At 38.4% G+C, this 18206-nt stretch overlaps 1 protein-coding gene across 1 annotated transcript in view; it reads right to left on the reverse strand.

The window, feature by feature from the left end:
* Window positions 1–18206, reverse strand: part of LOC306838692 (uncharacterized protein) — a 173518-nt gene that overhangs the window by 151057 nt on the left and 4255 nt on the right. The window contains exons 5-16 of the mRNA XM_079367022.1: window positions 18001–18150; window positions 17595–17787; window positions 17403–17503; window positions 17129–17286; window positions 15329–15378; window positions 13694–13727; window positions 13359–13557; window positions 2161–2310; window positions 1734–1947; window positions 1533–1633; window positions 1260–1417; window positions 266–315 (exon numbers count right to left, since the gene is read on the reverse strand). Of these exons, the coding sequence (XP_079223148.1) occupies window positions 266–315; window positions 1260–1417; window positions 1533–1633; window positions 1734–1947; window positions 2161–2310; window positions 13359–13557; window positions 13694–13727; window positions 15329–15378; window positions 17129–17286; window positions 17403–17503; window positions 17595–17787; window positions 18001–18150 (1558 nt within the window). The remainder of the gene's footprint in view (window positions 1–265; window positions 316–1259; window positions 1418–1532; window positions 1634–1733; window positions 1948–2160; window positions 2311–13358; window positions 13558–13693; window positions 13728–15328; window positions 15379–17128; window positions 17287–17402; window positions 17504–17594; window positions 17788–18000; window positions 18151–18206) is intronic.

An 18206-nucleotide genomic window follows, 5' to 3' on the forward strand; every position in this document is an offset into this window, starting at 1 on the left:
TCACTTTCACTTTGTGCTAGATATTACTTTAAAAAGTCCTTTTCTCTCTTTTACTGAATTCACTACATGTTTACAATCGGGCACAATGATACAGGGATAACATTTTACCAACAGGTGGGTAAATGCATTTTACATTAAGAGGAGTGAATATGACAGAAACTCTGTGTAAACTGGGTCATCATTGAATTTCTGTAGTTTGATAGCCTGACCTGCGGGGGGGGGGGGGGGGGGGGGGGGGGGGGGGGGTGCAGAAGCTCAAACTCACCAAAGACAGGACGTCCAGGAAACTGGAGGTCTGAATCCATGGCTGCTGTTCTAAAGGTGAGGCACAGATCATATTAGGCTACTTACTGATATGGTGCAACCTCTTCTTGTCTCCCACACACAGAACTCATTTTTCACTTCTTTTTTTTTTCTCACTCCTCATCTGCACCGCTGACCTCAGAGTCAGCCTCCAGTTGGACACTTTAATGCATATTGATAGTCACCTTACTGAGCACTGGTCACTCTAACGAAATAATCACCCTAATCATGTCTGGTTTCATCCTACTGTTGTGTTATGCTACATCTGTAATGGTTGACATGATCACCCTAACTAGGTCAAGTTTCACTCTATTGTCTTTGACACTTAATGCCAATCTGCTCCTCAATAGTTGGGTACTTTAATGGAAATCACCCTAATCACTCCTGGTTTCACCTTATTGTTTTGGTCACTAAATGCTAATCACTGCTCCTTTATGTTGATGAGCACTTTAATGGCCCAGTCTGCATCCCTGCATTGACTGTTTAATGACTGTACTCACACCTCTGGCACTACCTCAAACACCTCTGTGCTAAATGTTGTTTGGGGATTATTGTATACAGAGGGGAGGGGGGACAGCAGGTGTGTATTGTAACTAATGTTTTGTGTCCTGCCTGTCTGTATACTGCTACTGGATGCCTTGAATTTCCCATGTATCTATCTATCTATCCATCTATCCATCTATCCATCTATCCATCTATCCATCCATCTATCTATCTATCTATCTATCTATCTATCTATCTATCTATCTATCTATCTATCTATCTATCTATCTATCTATCTATCTATCTATCTATCTATCTATCTATCTATCTATCTATCTATCTATCTATCTATCTATCTATCTATCTATCCATCTATCCATCCATCCATCCATCTATCTATCTATCTTTTTACCACCAATTTATCAATCACGCCTGTCATCGTGTATTTTCTGGGAGTACTGAGCTGCTCTTACATGTCGTTGAGGTAATCTTCTCCAGAGTTTACCATCTGTCTCAGTGCGGTCAGTATCGGCCCGTTGATGTCGTCACACGTGTCAGATTCTGAGTGGTAGTTCTTCACCAGAAAGATGGAGTTGATTTGAATTCCCAGCATCTCGCTGAATTTTTCCACCTGTGTCAGAGTCAAATAATTTCATATAATCAGTGATTGTAAAGCTCAGACCAAAGGTGGAAATGTGATGATAAAAGAACTGAAACCCAATAATAACAAATCTAAACAGACTCACCTGTTTCTTCAGCTTCTTGCTCTTGTATATGTTGTTAATATTTTTTTTGACCTCAGGACAGGCTTCATCAACTTTGGTGAGGATGGCCAGTTGAGGAATTCCTGTAGATGTGAAACATTTTCAGTGTTTTAATCGTTTAAGTCGTTTGTTTTTCTTGTAATGTCTGATATATAAATCTAAGTAAGTGATATCTGTTCTTACTCAGATCACTGGCAGCAAGTCTGACTTCTCTTAACTTCTGCACGACTTTGTCATCTAACACAGAGAGATTGTCATCTAACATAGAGAGTTTGTCATCTAACATAGAGACTTTGTCGGCAGGAACGACACAGACCAGCACGTGGACTTTGTCATCCAGAGAGGGATCAGAGTTGTAGCTCGGGTCTTTCTCTGTCAGGGGGCTATCAGTACGAAACTAAAATACAAGAACAGACATTTAGATATTATCTTTAAATGCACAGAGCTGTAAATGTTTCAGTGAATGAAAAAGCAAAGCTTTAATTACAAAAAGAGAAATTTAAGGTGAAATCTTTTAAACTTTCCTCGTATGGAGCAGTTTAATTAACACTTGTTGAAAGGAACTCCACAGGGCTCTTTAATAAAAAAAAAGAAAGATTTAAGAGTGTACCTTGTAACCCTCTTTCACATGTCCTCGCAGGGCCAGTTTGATATCTTCCACCTGGACTCCGTTGGTGTCGTTACTCCCAAGGCCCATGATGTCGTTGAAAATAATAGAACAGAATCTCTGAGGATCTTTTTCTATTTTGTACGTTTTATACTGTGAAGAAGAGGGAGACATGATTTATATCATTCAGATAAATATAAAATAGACAACAATATAATCACTTCATTTTATTCAGTGACAGAATCTATGTTGATCAAATGTATTTTTATTCTATTTTTAAACGTCTTAAAGAAACTTTAAGCTGCCACAAAATTATCCATTTCTTCAAGTAAATTCAGATGAAAATGCTAAATCTTCCACATTTTCAGAAACTGCCCTCTTCAAACAGCTAACTTAAATCTTTTTGTCATTAATACACTTTGTACATGTCATTATTATAGGATCAGTTGAATTCATCACCATACCTTCTAAAACACCTCTCTGTCTGTGATATTGCTGCCTCAGCCTTTTTCTAAATAACATGCTTCACATTAATTATGTTTGTTTTAAACTGGGTGGAGTTTACAGAGAAGGTGAATAATCTCAGTCTGGAGTCACCACAGTCATCACTTATTCTTACCTCTAGAGTGAAGCTGCTCCAGGTGTGAACATCCGTCTCAGCTCGAGTTGCAATTCTGCCTCTCAAAACACTTTCAACAGAGTTGATGAAACTGGACTTGCCGGCACCGACCGGTCCATAAAGCAGAATCCTGAGATGTTCGACTTCTTTGTTTCGAGGTTGGTAAGAATTCAGAAAGTCCAGATTTTCCTGAATGCTCCTGTTGATAGAAGAACATGAGATTCATTACTTCAGTGTTTTAAATATTGAATGTTCAACAGGAACATTGTTATTAATTCTCTGCTGTGTGGAAGAACCACACCCAGGGTCACCACCCTGACTTCCTGTTTACTCACATCGACTTCCTCCATGGCTGACTTGAAAGAGCTGAAAGACAAATTCACATATTAACATACAGAAAGAAAACTTCAGACTATTTAAACAGAATTATGTTACTCTGAATGGTAATATTTGAATAAAAGTCATTTTTGTAAATGTGGAAAATCTTACAAGAAGGTGAGAGTGGTTTGGTCAACCAATGTGCCATATCTGTAAAATATAAGAGTTGTGTGTTAAGGTTCATGACTTCACCTCAATAAATGAAGAATATTCAGATCATAAACTCTGTAAATAACAACAATGATGAATACAGCTCTGCAGATGAATGATGAAGTCACGATGTTCTGATTTGTGTTAGAGTCATAAATCTGATTATTACTGTTACCTGTTCCTGGTGTGTAAAATATTCAGAGTTTATGAGTGACAGAAAGTTCCTGGATAAATAAAGTGGACTAGAAGGTTCTTTATTCCTCTGGACTGCAGCAGAGTAAAAACATGAAGCTGAATATTTCAGATAAAGTACATCAGAACTTGTATCTGATATTTAATCAGACGTACACGACCTCAGTATGTGGTGTTAAACATGTTTATAGAAACATACAGTAGATCATAGCTTCATCTTTAGATTCATCCATCAGTTAAAAAACAGTTCATGTGAGAGTTGTTTGTCAAAGTAACTTTTAAATAAATGACAATTTGATGTTCACATCATTCAAGAAAAATAAACAAACTAAGAGGACAAAAGGAAAGATCAGAAGGAGTCATTTATAAAAAGAGATTTATCATTGAAAACATCTTAAAAATGTAAAACAAACCAAAGTCATTGAAATAAATAATAAAATCATAGAATAAACACAGTCTTACTTTCTGTCGTGTTGCTCTGGATACACTGACTGAAAATGCGTCTGGTCAGACTTTACTTTTGTTCTTTGGCATCTGTTTCTGGTCAGCCCTCTGACATCAGAGTAATCACCTTTCTGATATCTGCTGTGTTTTTTAATGTGCCGTTACACAAGATGTAATACAAAGGAAACAAAATAATCTTGACAGACTGCCTTTATCAGTTTTTCCAAACTGCAGTGATGTCTTGATATCTAAATAAAATATTCAGCATATTTATATTTACTCATTCTGCCTTTTTCTCCGTGTTTACCTGTTCATGTCACCTGGCTCATATTTTTTTAATTTGCTGCATGTTTTTAAAAGAAGTGCAAGGTGTGTTTGTACTCGTCAACGTGCAGAATCCACATAGTGCTTGAAACGTATTCAAAAAAGTATCCTGTCATCGTATAATAAAGTAAATACAACATTTCTTACTGACAGAGCTGGAATAATCCATTATATTATCTGATGATTGAGAAAATAAGCTTATAGTAGAAATTAACATGTTTATCCCGTGTGTGTGTGTGTGTGTGTGTGTGTGTGTGTGTGTGTGTGTGTGTGTGTGTGTGTGTGTGAATCAAAACAGTATCCAAAGGTCAGATAATAACTGGTTCATGCCTGTTACGGCTCAAACTTTGTGTCTCTGTTGTACCTCAGTTTTTACATTAGGTGTGCAGCTGACATGATTGACAGGTTTGACTTGAGGTTAAAACCCGCCTCAGCTCTCAGCCTGTGGTTACGTTGACTGAAAGTTAGTTTGACTAATGACGTCACTCAGACTTCAAATATTTACTGTCTTTGGTTCAAACCACAGACTGGAAGAAGAAAAAACAAGGACATAGTTTAAGTGATGTCATCCTTTGGAAGAGGTGTGAAAATACAGTTTTGATCAAGCTTTCAGTCAACATAGAAACAGGGAAAGAGCTGGAGCTGAGGCAGCTTCATCCTCCTACCAAACACAGACATGTCTGCATGAGCAGGGTGCAGGTCTACATGTAGAGAGTCTTCTCCATAAATGACCATCAGTCTCAGTGTGAATAAGTTTGTTTCTTCACCTGAAAGTGTGCTTGATCTATTTTACTTCATGTATTTGTATCATGACAAGTTGCCACACACTTCAGCCTTCATAGCATTAAGAACTTTGCCCAGACGATGCCCGTCCCTCAACTCAACTCAACTTTATTTATAAAGCGCTTTAAACAGCCATAGCTGTGACAAAGTGCTGTACATCCATGAAGAGCACAAACATAAAACACAAGTAAAACACTAACAGGGTTAAAACAATAAAAACAATAAAACACTAAAACAAGAACAAGTCCCTGTCATTATGCAGTAAATCTTCAGAAATGTTTTATGGTGGAAAGGTTTTTAGAACATCTTGTTGTTCTCTGACAACAGCACACCCTGAATTGAAAATCTCTAACAACCTCCATTAAGTTTTGCTTTTGCACAGCTAATTCATGTTCATATTCACTATTAATGAATACAATATCTGAAAATGTGATAACACCTGGGATTGTGCGATGTGTCATATATATTGTGAATCCACCAGTTTCTACAACGTGTTAGAGATAAAGGAATATAGTCAGACAGAAACTGAAAGTTGTAAATGATGCTTTTATACAGGTGTTGTATATTTTAAACCTTGAAGTAAAATTGTTCACTGGTAGACTTTTTTTTATTATTTTATTTATCACAGAGAAGCACCAAACGGTCGACAACAAGAGCAGCGTCCCGCATACACATTCATACACCCCTGACGCAGCAGGGGGAGCAATTCCAGGTTAAGTGTCTTGCCAGAAGGACACAGGAGCTGGGGATCAAACCCTTGACCTTCCAGAGACTGTAGCCACAGCGGCCTGCTTACACATATTAATACGAGAGTCAGCTCGTCCTAACGTGAAGTGTGACAGAGATGAAGATCAGATGGAGACCGAAAGGACTGGTTCTCAAACATGAGGCTGAGTAACCTCACCTATGTTGGTCTGCCAAGCCTCCGGCAGCCTTACCACACGGTCTGCACTGACTGTGTCTATGAGGTTTTACTTGTAGTTGGATCATATTGATACTGGTTTCAAACAAGTTTGTGGCTCTGGATTGGCTTTTAGCTTTCGACTCGGCGTCCAAACAAATCCTTTCCAGTGTTTACTTGACCTCAGTCTTATTACGTCATTTTTAAAGAGACACAGCACCACTCTGTGCGTACCTCAGGAAACCCTCGAACAACAGACTAGACACAACCTAAACCCATTCTCGGTTAACCCCACAAAAACCAGTCCAGAGGAAGTAAGTAGCTGTGATAGCTTAATACCTAAATGTCTTATTCTGTAGTATTTATGTTTACTCATTCTGCCTTTCTCTCTGTGTTTACCTTCATGTCACCTGGCTCTTACATCCAGCTGTTGACTAACTTTATCTGTCCGTACAGTAGGAGTAAGTTGCACTGTAAAACTTGTTTTCTTCCTTCTCCCTGTGATGTTGATCTACATATATTGGTCTATTAGAGCCTTGTCTCTCTCTGACAACATGTGCCATCTCCTCCCAGTAACTACCTAGTTATCCTGGCCTTATTCTGGTGGTGAGGTTTCTTACCAGCACGTTGTCTCCTGGTTGCAGGGTGGAACTCCACACGCGTCGATTGTAGTTTCTTTCTCCTCTCTTTGCAGATTTTTTCATGTTTCTCATTGCAATAGAGAAGGCTTCCTGCATGATTTCTTTCTACTTATCTGCATATCGGGCATGGGACTTGTTTACCTGTTCCTCCCTTTTTTGGAAACATTAAGTCAACAGGCAGAGTTGGCTTATGCACACTCAAGTTCAACCAACCAATCAATCTTTATTTTTATTGCGTCAATTCATAACAAGTGTTATTGCAAGACACTTTACAAAAAGCAGGTAGAGGATCTTACTCTATGTCTGTTAATATTACAAAAAAGCAGGTAAAAGGACCTTACTTATTGATATATTACAAGAGCCCAGCTTAATCCATCAAAGGCAAGAAAAAACTTCCCTTTAACAGGCAGAAATCTTTAGCAGAACCGGGCTCATGACGGAACAGCATCTGTTAAACTGTGCTGGGCTTGAAAATGGGATGGGGTGAGATGGGATAAGATGCAGACAGAAGGGAACCTAAGAGAGCTCAGGAGCTCCCAGAAAAAGGAGAGGTTAGAAACTTGAATATAAAGATAGTGACAAGCAGTAATAAGATATGTAAGCAGGGAGAGAGAGATAAGAGTTCCTGGTGCCAGTTCCCCCGGTAATCTAGGCCTATAGCAGCAAATGAGCTGGTCTATACCTGATCTGGCCCTAACTATAAGATTTATCAAAAATAAACATTTTAAGTCTATTCTTTAAAGTACATTGTGTGTTTGCCTCCTGGACCCCGACTGGTAGACGATTCCAGAGGAGCGGTGCCTGATAACTGAAGGCTCTACCTCCCATAGTACATTCAGAGACTAGGTATCACGAGCAGATCTGCATTCTGGGAGCGCAATGTTCTCAATGGGTAGTTAAATCTTTAAGATAGGATGGTGCCTGACTGTTTAGAGCTTTGTAAGTGAGAAGAAGGATTTTAAATTATATAGATTTTATAGGGAGCCAGTAGAGAGAAGCCAATACATGAGTTATGTGGTCCCTTTTCCTAGTTCTAGTCACACTTCCTAAAACACCTTGGCTGGGATCGGATCTAAGTTTAGTTTAGTTCTGAAAGGTTAATTGGAGAAAAACAGTCAAGGCTAGTATCACAATTTGCAACTGTTTCCTCTGTATCCGAATTGTATTCAATTCAATTTAAGAAACTTTATTTATCTCCATGGGGCAGTTGAAAGGCACAGAGAAGCACCAACCGGTCGACCACAAGAGCAGCGAACCGGTTTTACTTCCCTACATTATAGGAGGAATCTGCACCGGGTACAGGTAGCAGGTTACTAATTTTGTCTCTAATGTTTAGAATTTTAACATTTAAAAAAAGCTCAGGAGATTGTTGCTGCTGAGGTCTAAAGGAATACATGGATCAAATGAGCTATAGTTCTTTGTCAGCCTGGCTACAGTGCTGAAGAGGTATCTAGCTTTGTTGTTGTTTTCTTCAATAAGAGACGAGTAATAGGCAGTGCGGGCCCGTCGTAGAGCTTTCATATATTTATTATGACTATCCTGCCAGATTAAAGGAGATTCTTTCGTGTTGGTGGAGGTGACGTTAGTTTTAGAGTACGGGTTTCTGAGTTGTACCATGGAGCTAGTCTCTGTCGTTTGATCGCCTTCTGTTTTAGAAGAGCGGTCGAATCCAGAATAACTCTCAGTGAATCCACCGCACTATCTGCAACCTGATCCAGCTGAGAGGGACTAAAGTGATGAGAAGAGTTTTCATCTGGGTTAGAGCATGGTACTGAATCAAAAGCAGCTGAAATGGCTTCCTTAAATTTAGCTACAGCACGATCAGACAAACTTCTAGAGAGTACTTTTTTATAAAGAGGAGTTAATGCTGGTAAGAAGAAGTCAAACGTTATTAAGAAATAATCTTATATCAGAAGATCAATAGAAAAACTGTTTTTCAAAAAAAGTTTTTCAATTTCATTTTTTTCATTTCAATCCCATAAGCTAGAACAAGGTCCAGCATGTTTTTAAAACGATGAGTAGGTTTGTTTACACCCTGGGTGAAACCAATAGAGTCTAATAGTGTCATGAAAGCTGTGCTACGGATATTATTCACAACATCTACATGGATATTGAGCCCCATTTCCACTCTGCGGTCCGGTATGGATCAGTTTGGTTCGATTTAGCCCGATCTCGTTTGCGTTCACAGCCACCTGTGCCCTATTTGGTAGGCGGCTTGTAAGCCGGATGCTAATAGCGTCAGCTACATGATAGCAGTTAACCATGAACAGCTAAAAGCTAACTAATAAATTCAACAAAGGAGAAAAACATGACACAAACAAAACCAACGCTGGAAGACATCCAGCAGTTCATCTACTCTGTCACTGTCATGTGACTCTTTATTACTAAACACAATCCTCAGAGAAAGCTGAGTGCCGTGAAGTGAAATACAGACGTAAACAATAAACAGTGTTTTACAGTCTATGGTTAAAACACGGCGGTGTTGTGTTTGCCGCTGTCACACAGGAAGTGACGATTCTTTCGACCAATCAACAGACTGCAGTGTTTAGCTCCACCTTTTCGGGTCGGCTCGATATTCTTGGCACTCCATGGAAGGGTCCCAAAAAGTATAATGGTACGAATCGGTTATTTGGGAATCTTTCCCGTGATTAGTCTATGGAAACTCCTCAAAATGCGCGCCATACCGAGATGAACCGAACTGAACCGCTCGGTGAAAACGGACTAGTAGACGGATATGTCGTAGGTGTTGAAAATTATTCTATTACTGATAAGGACTATGTTTGATAGAAATTCTGCAAATTCAGAATATGGGCCTTGGAGGGCGGTAAACTACAACAACTAGAACTGGCTGAAAGGTTCTAGAGACTGGATGTGAAAGACTGGGAGCAAGACTTTTAAAAGAGGTATATTGCAGCTTTAAAAATAGAATTTACAGTCAAAAGGACAACTATAGTGGCAGGTGAACAGATCCAAAGGAAGTGCAGAGAAGCGTGTAAGACTGCAGCTCTGCCTTCTGGTCTGAAATCTGATGAGTTGTTGTTGTCAAGGTTTGGGACTAATAAACTCTGCCGTTTCTAGATAAAAGAAATGCACCGACCAAAGTAGGATGGATGCCATCTCTAGCTAGCAGACCAGGCTTTCCCCAAAAAGATTGCAAGTTATCTATGAAGCCCACAAGTTGTAAGCATGGACAACTTTAGAAAGATGTTCTTTCCAGTCGACTGTTTAGTTTCTCCCAGTGTGCGTAACATACCCGTGATGGATCCCACAGTATCTCTGGAGCTTTTGGAAAAGGTTATTTCTGGAATACATCCAGTGTCCCAGTCATCCTTTGCAAAAACATCACACTCCTCTCGAGGCATCTGCTCTACCTGTTGATCCTCCGTCAAGAGACTCAGGTCCACTGATGGGTCCCAGGGTTTATTTCCTGGATCATGACTTTGTTGCTTTAGTTGAAGTTCAGCACTGATGTTAGTTTGTTGTGGCTCCTTATTCTCTGCATTTCTTATCTCAAGAGCATTACATCCACACCATACAACCAACCTTGTGTTGTGCGACCACACAGTGTAATGTCTTCGTCAGTTAGCTTTTCACCTGTCACACTTATTGTTTCATTGTCTTCCTCCGGATGCTGAATCAACTGCTTTCTTATCATCAGTCCTGTTGGCAAGGGTGTCTCCTGAATTGGCTGCAACACCATGTGACCCACTCAGTACTCTTTTATTCAGTTGACCACATTCCACTTTCATGACTTTGTTTTTGGGGATTCTCAAAGGCCTTCTGCCCACCCTTGCAATGTGTGCACTGCCTTCAGGCTTGTCTTTTCTCAGGACGGACAGGATAGCTTTTGCTGTTTTGGAGGCTGAGCGTTGCTTTTGTACCATGTGATCTGGGTTGATACTGCCTTCAGGTTCAGCTTTTCTGTGCTAGTTTTTCAACAGCCTTGAAGCCAACGATAGGGCGTTCAAAGTCATCAATGGTCAGGAATTGTATAGGGTCTCTTACTTTCACTTTTGTTCTTTGATGTGTTTCTGGTCAGTCTAACTTATGAGATATGACTGACTGCCTTTATCAGTCTTTCCAAACAGCTGTGATAGCTTGATACCTAAATGTCTTTTTCTCCATGTTTACCTTCATGTCACCTGGCTCTTACATCTAGCTGATCCCACCTGTCCTTCACTGTCCCCTTCTTTTGTCCACATCAACTTAGTCTTTTCTTTTCTTTTTTTAACATGCGTCTTTATGATTATTCTTTGTTTTTTAATTTGCTGCATGTTTTATAGGATGTGCAAACACTGTTGCAGAGCGTTTGCACTTGTCTGCCAAAGTACAGAGGCCACAAAGAACTTGACATGCACATAAACAGAGACCAGGGGGCGTCTCCAGAGGGCTGGCATTGGCCCACTCGGGTGCTACACCAAAATCAGAGACAATGATTAGCAATTTGCTTTGTCAGAGGAGCGACTCATAACCAATTAAAAAAACAAATCAACTAGTTTGGCTTTTTGAAGCAGGCTGCAGTTGCACATTTTCATTTGTTTGTACTATAAATGATAAACAATCACAATGTAGATGGGGGGAGATCTACATTTTTACCAATGAAGTTTTTTTTATTGAATTGAACTGATAAACATGATTTTTCCTATAGATTTTTGTACAAGAAATCAGGAAAAAAAAGGTTTTTTTGCCGCCCTCGTGTGGTAAAAGTAAGAAATCCAACAGATAATAGTTAATTTAATGAAATCCGACTACAAAGTAAATATTCTGTAACACTTTTGATTTTGTAAAGCTTCATCATGCATCGTTTGCCTCAGCGGTGAGCAGCTCTACAGGTCGTTGAGGTAATCTTCTCCGTAGTCTACCATCTGTCTCAGTGCGGTCAGAATCGGCCTGCTGATGTCGTCACACGTGTTGGCTTCTGAGTTGTAGTTCTTCACCAGAAAGATGGAGTTGATGGGAATTCCCAGTGTGGCGCTGAATTTTTCCACCTGTATCAGAGTCAAATAATTTCAGATAATCAGTGATTGTAAAGCTTTCTTGGCCAGGACCACCTGGCAAAAGAGATTCGGAATCTCGAATCTCAATAGGATTATTCCTGGTTAACTAAAGGTTAATAAAATAAATAAAAAAGATCAAAGGTGGAAATGTGACTCAATAATAACAAATCTAAACAGACTCACCTGTTCCTTCAGGTATTTGCTCTTGAATAAGTTGTTAATATCTTTTTTGACCTCAGGACAGGCTTCATCAACTTTGGTGAGGATGGACAGTTGAGGAATTCCTGTAGAAGTGAAACATTTTCAGTATTTAATGTGTTTTTTTTGTAATGATAGATAGATAGATTGATAGATTGATAGATTGATAGATTGATTGATTGATAGATAGATAGATAGATAGATAGATAGATAGATAGATAGATAGATAGATAGATAGATAGATAGATAGATAGATAGATAGATAGATAGTATTAATGCCTGATATGTAAATCTAAGTAAGTGATATCTGTTCTTACCCAGATCCCTGGCAGCAAGTCTGACTTCTCTTAACTTCTGCACGACTTTGTCATCTAACATAGAGACTTTGTCGGCAGGAATGACACAGACCAGCACGTGGACTTTGTCATCCAGAGAGGGCTCGGAGTTGTAGCTCGGGTCTTTCTCTGTCAGTGGGCCGTTAGTACGAAACTAAAAAACAAGAATAGATATTTTGATATCATCTTTTAATGCACAGAGCTGTAAATGTTCCAGTGAATGAAAAAGCCAATTTATAAGAAGAGAAACTTCATGTGAAATCTTCTAACCTTTTTTCGTATATTTTATTTCTGAGCTGGTCCTCATTCTGTTTTGGTTTTTGTTTTATATTCTGGTTTTACACTCTCTTATTGAGATAAAGGTTTCTGTCCCTTCCTCGCTCAGAGAGTGTTACGAGATCACTCCTCATTTTTTAATCTAAACTATGAGTTGTGTGAGAGGATTCTCAGATTGTTGGTGGATATGGGCTTAGAGCTTTTACAGTCTGCCTCTGGTGGAAACTCTAGGAACTGCAGGTTTTTGTAGTTCTGAATTGGCTTCATTTTTTAACAGCAGAGGGAGCTGCTTCATTAATTTAAAACACTTGAAATGAACTCCACAGGGCTCTTTAACAACAACAAAAGAGAAAGTTTTAGGAGTGTACCATGTAACCATTTTTCACATGTCCTCGCAGGGCCAGTTTGACATCTTCCACCTGGACTCCGTTAGTGTCCTTTCCCTCAAGGCCCATGATGTCGTTGAAAACAAAAGAATAGAAGCTCTGAGGATCTTTTTCTATTTTGTATGTTTTATACTGTAAAGAAGAAGGAGACATGATTTACATCATTCAGAACAAAATAATTACATTTTATTCAGAGAGAGAATCTATGTTGATCAAATGTTTATTTTAATTCCATTTTGACTCTTCTTAATAAAACTAAGCTGCCACAAAATGATTAATTTCTTTAAGGAATTCAGATGAAAATGCTAAATCTTCCACATTTTCAGAAACTGCGCTCTTCAAACAGCTAACTTAAATCTTTTTGTCATTAATTCTCTTTGTACATGTCATTATTATAGGATCAGTTGAATTCATCACCATACCTTCTAAAACACCTCTCTGTCTGTGATATTGCTGCCTCAACCTTTTTCTAAATAACATGCTTAACATTAATTATGTTTCTTTTAAACTGGGTGGAGTTTACAGAGAAGGTGAATAATCTCAGTCTGGAGTCACCACAGTCATCACTTATTCTTACCTCTTGAGTATAGCTGCTCCCGGTGGCCGCATCCGTCCCAGCTCGATTTGTAACTCTGCCTCTCAAAGCACTGTCAACAGAGTTGAAGAAACTGGACTTGCCGGCACCGACCGGTCCATGAAGCAGAATCCTGAGATGTTTGACTCCTTTGTTTCGAGGTTGGTAAGATTTCAGAAAGTTCAGATTTTCCTGAGTGGCCCTGTTGATACAAGAACATGAGATTCATTACTTCAGTGTTTTTAATAGTGAATGTTCAACAGTAACATTGTTATTGATGCTCTGCTGTGTGGAAGAACCACACACAGAGTCACCACCCTGACTTCCTGTTTACTCACGTCAATGGAGTCTTCCATGGCTGACATGAAAGAGCTGAAAGACAAATTCACATGTTAACATACAGAAAGAAAACAATTGTTTCGGGGACGAATGAAAACCGTCCCAAAATGAATATATTGATGAACATTGCCACCAAATGTATCGGATTGCATTAACTGCCTCTGCGTCAGTCCATTATCTGGGATAGATCTGTCATGATTTGCTTTGCTGAGTAACCAATCAGGTGTTAGAAACTTTGACGAGCTGCAGTGACAGATAACATTATTTCATGATGCACTGTTGGAGTAGGATCCATGAAATGATTAAAAGTGGTTTTACATCAAATTAATTAACATTTTAAATAATTATTTGAAGATTTAATTCAATAATAATTTGTTTGTCTTTATGTATGTATTACCAATCTCAAATAATTGTTTAATTATTTGATAACATGCATTTAATTAATTAAAAAAAATACATGTATTTATATAATTGTGGATGTATTTCTAATATTAAATAATTGATGACACATTTAATAAATTATATATTTCATTTTGGCACTTGTAGTCCTCCATAGTTATCAGATGATTTTTCATGAAACCACTTTGATCTGTGTGTTTTTTAATCTTATTATCTTAATTTGCAAGTGATAATTGCTACATATCAAGGGGTCTTCATCTGTTTTTGTGAATTTGGGTAATGTGAGAATAATTAAACAGTAATGCCTGTTGGGAATGATAATATAAAACACTCAGAATAAATTAAATGAGGTAAATAAAAAAATTAAATAACAATATTTAGTTAGGCGGGATAAAAACAATGAGGTACATATGTGGGATGCAGAGAAGGAATATATAATGTGGAGAATAAGGGTGTGGGTATTACTCATGGATTTGAGGATATGTGTGTGGCTTCAGTTTGGGGGATGATTTTTCTGAGATTTTGTTAAATTATGAGTGGATTCCAGGTGTTTTCAAAAGCTAATATAGTGATGGAGACAGGAGGATTCTGCAGCCCAACACAATGGAGAATTTTTCAGTGACTGTCGAACAATTTCATACTATTTCAACATCATTCTTTTTCACTGAATGGTATTACTGAAAGATGGAGCTGAGGTTTAGTTTTGTGATTTTTTTTCTCAGGTTCATTTGATAAACATAATTTGATACAGACTTTGCTTATAATAAAATTGTACTTTGAATACAATTGAAAGAGTAACTGTTTGATATGATGCACTTTGCCTTTGAGGGTGCTCATGGTTACGGCCGGTGAAGTGACATTGCTTTAAGACCAGTGAAAACAAATCAACAAACATATGAGGTTTGAGATAATAAATCATGTCCTTACCTGCTTACATGATGGCACTTCAAATGTGATGCAGACAACAAAGAATATCTTTTATATGAACTGGATGCTTTCACTTTCACTTTGTGGTAGAAATTACTTTAAAAAGCCCTTTTCTCTCTTTTACTGAATTCACTACATGTTTACAATCGGGCACAATGATACAGGGATAACATTTTACCAACAGGTGGGTAAATGCATTTTACACTAAGAGGAGTAAATATGACAGAAACTCTGTGTAAACTGGGTCATCATTGAATTTCTGTAGTTTGATAGCCTGACCTGCAGGGGGGGCAGAAGCTCAAACTCACCAAAGACAGGACGTCCAGGAAACTGGAGGTCTGAATCCATGGCTGCTGTTCTAAAGGTGAGGCACAGATCATATTAAGCTACTTACTGATATGGTGCAACCTCTTCTTGTCTCCCACACACAGAACTCATTTTTCACTTTTTTTTTCTCACTCCTCATCTGCACCGCTGACCTCAGAGTCAGCCTCCAGTTGGACACTTTAATGCATATTGATAGTCACCTTACTGAGCACTGGTCACTCTAACGAAATAATCACCCTAATCATGTCTGGTTTCATCCTACTGTCGTGTTATGCTACATCTGTAATGGTTGACATGATCACCCTAACTAGGTCAAGTTTCGCTCTATTGTCTTTGACACTTAATGCTAATCTGCTCCTCAATAGTTGGGTACTTTAATGGCAATCACCCTAATCCCTCCTGTTTTCACCTTATTGTTTTGGACACTTAATGCTAATCACTGCTCCTTTATGTTGATGAGCACTTTAATGGCCCAGTCTGCATCCCTGCATTGACTGTTTAATGACTGTACTCACACCTCTGGCACTACCTCAAACACCTCTGTGCTAAATCTTGTTTGGGGGATTATTGTATACAGAGGGGAGGGGGACAGCGGGTGTGTATTGTAACTAATGTTTTGTGTCCTGCCTGTCTGTATACTGCTACTGGATGCCTTGAATTTCCCTCTGGATCAATAAAGTATCTATCTGTCTATCTGTCTATCTGTCTATCTATCTATCTATCTATCTATCTATCTATCTATCTATCTATCTATCTATCTATCTATCTATCTATCTATCTATCTATCTATCTATCTATCTATAAGCTCCAGTTTGCTTATAATGATTGCATGCCTATATTGCTTAAAAAGCCAAGATGGGGCAGTGCAAGTGAAATGTTTTGTAATAAAGGAGTCAGCACACTCCGAGCTCTGTTGAGAAATCTGATGTACAAATGTATCTGCCTCCTGAATGATTAGGAAAATTACATCATTATGGTGCTGACAAATCCTCGTCTCAGTACTGTAAGATACCAGTCACCTCTGTGGAAGCATTGGTACAATTGTCTTTTACCAATGTTTTAACCTGTGTGCCGCTGTATGTCTTTCAAATGGACCTTGAGTCTCCCAAATAAAGATGTAATCAAATATCCATCCCAGATATTTTTTTAACCTTTAACTTTCAACATCAGCATGCTGTGAGCACAATGTTGAGAACCAGTGTGTGAGACGAAAGTGCTGAAAATGTTGGTGGTGGATTTTGCTTCAGGACTACTTTAGAACAACAAGGCTGAGGACATGCATGTAAGAAATAGAATATGAGGATGAATATGAGGTTTTGTTTTGAACTTTAGGGAAAATATTTTTTCCAGCAGTTAAGTTTATAACTGATCAGATTACCAGCATTAATGTGAAAATCTCAACCTCCTTCTATAAAAGCAAAAAAGCCCTTTTATAACACTTTGGCTTTTCTATCAAAGTTTGATTTAAATCACACATGTATTTTTATTCCTGGTGTTTATATATTTTCCAGACTTTTCTTGGAAAACTTCCACCTTACATCACAGACCTGTTAGAGTGGAATTCAGGCACCTACATGACTCGTTCTTCTGATTGGATCCTTCTTAAAGACCCACAAAATTTAAGAACTGTGTAAATCTACATTTTGCATCTCTTACTCATCATAAATAAATCCAAAATGTCAAACTCAACGGTAAAATCTTTTTTCTCTTTTGTTTTAACCACCAATTTATCAATCACGTCCGTCATCGTGTATTTTCTGGGAGTACTGAGCTGGTCTTACATGTCATTGAGGTAGTCTTCTCCAGAGTTTACCATCTGTCTCAGTGCGGTCAGGATCGGCCCGTTGATGGCGTCACACGTGTCAGATTCTGAGTGGTAGTTCTTCACCAGAAAGATGGAGTTGATTTGAATTCCCAGCATCTCGCTGAATTTTTCCACCTGTGTATCAGAGTCAAATAATTTCAGATAATCGGTGAATGTAAAGCTCAGACCAAAGATGAAATGTGATGAAAAAAGAACTGAAACTCAATAATAACAAATCTAAACAGACTCACCTGTTTCTTCAGCTTCTTGCTCTTGTATAAGTTGTTAATATTTTTTTTGACATCAGGACAGGCTTCATCAACTTTGGTGAGGATGGCCAGTTGGGGAATTCCTGTAGAAATGAAACATTTTCAGTGTTTTAATCGTTTGTTTTTCTTGTAATGTCTGATATATAAATCTAAGTAAGTGATATCTGTTCTTACTCAGATCAATGGCAGCAAGTCTGACTTCTCTTAACTTCTGCACGACTTTGTTATCTAACAGAGAGAATTTGTCATCTAACACAGAGACTTTGTCGGCAGGAACGACACAGACCAGCACGTGGACTTTGTCATCCAGAGAGGGCTCAGAGTTGTAGCTCGGGTCTTTCTCTGTCAGGGGGCTATCAGTACGAAACTAAAAAACAAGAATAGACATTTAGATATTATCTTTAAATGCACAGAGCTGTAAATGTTTCAGTGAATGAAAAAGCAAAGCTTTAATTACAAAAAGAGAAATTTAAGGTGAAATCTTTTAAACTTTTCTCGTATGGAGCAGTTTAATTAACACTTGTTGAAATGAACTCCACAGGGCTCTTTAATAAAAATAGAGAAAGATTTAAGAGTGTACCTTGTAACCCTCTTTCACATGCCCTCGCAGAGCCAGTTTGATATCTTCCACCTGGACTCCGTTGGTGTCGTTACTCCCAAGGCCCATGATGTCATTGAAGACAATAGAACAAAATCTCTGAGGATCTTTTTCTATTTTGTATGTTTTATACTGTGAAGAAGACGGAGACATGATTTACATCATTCAGATAAATCTAAAATAGACAA

This window comes from Symphodus melops (assembly GCF_947650265.1).
Source record: "Symphodus melops genome assembly, chromosome: 17".
Taxonomy (NCBI): Eukaryota; Metazoa; Chordata; class Actinopteri; order Labriformes; family Labridae; genus Symphodus; species Symphodus melops.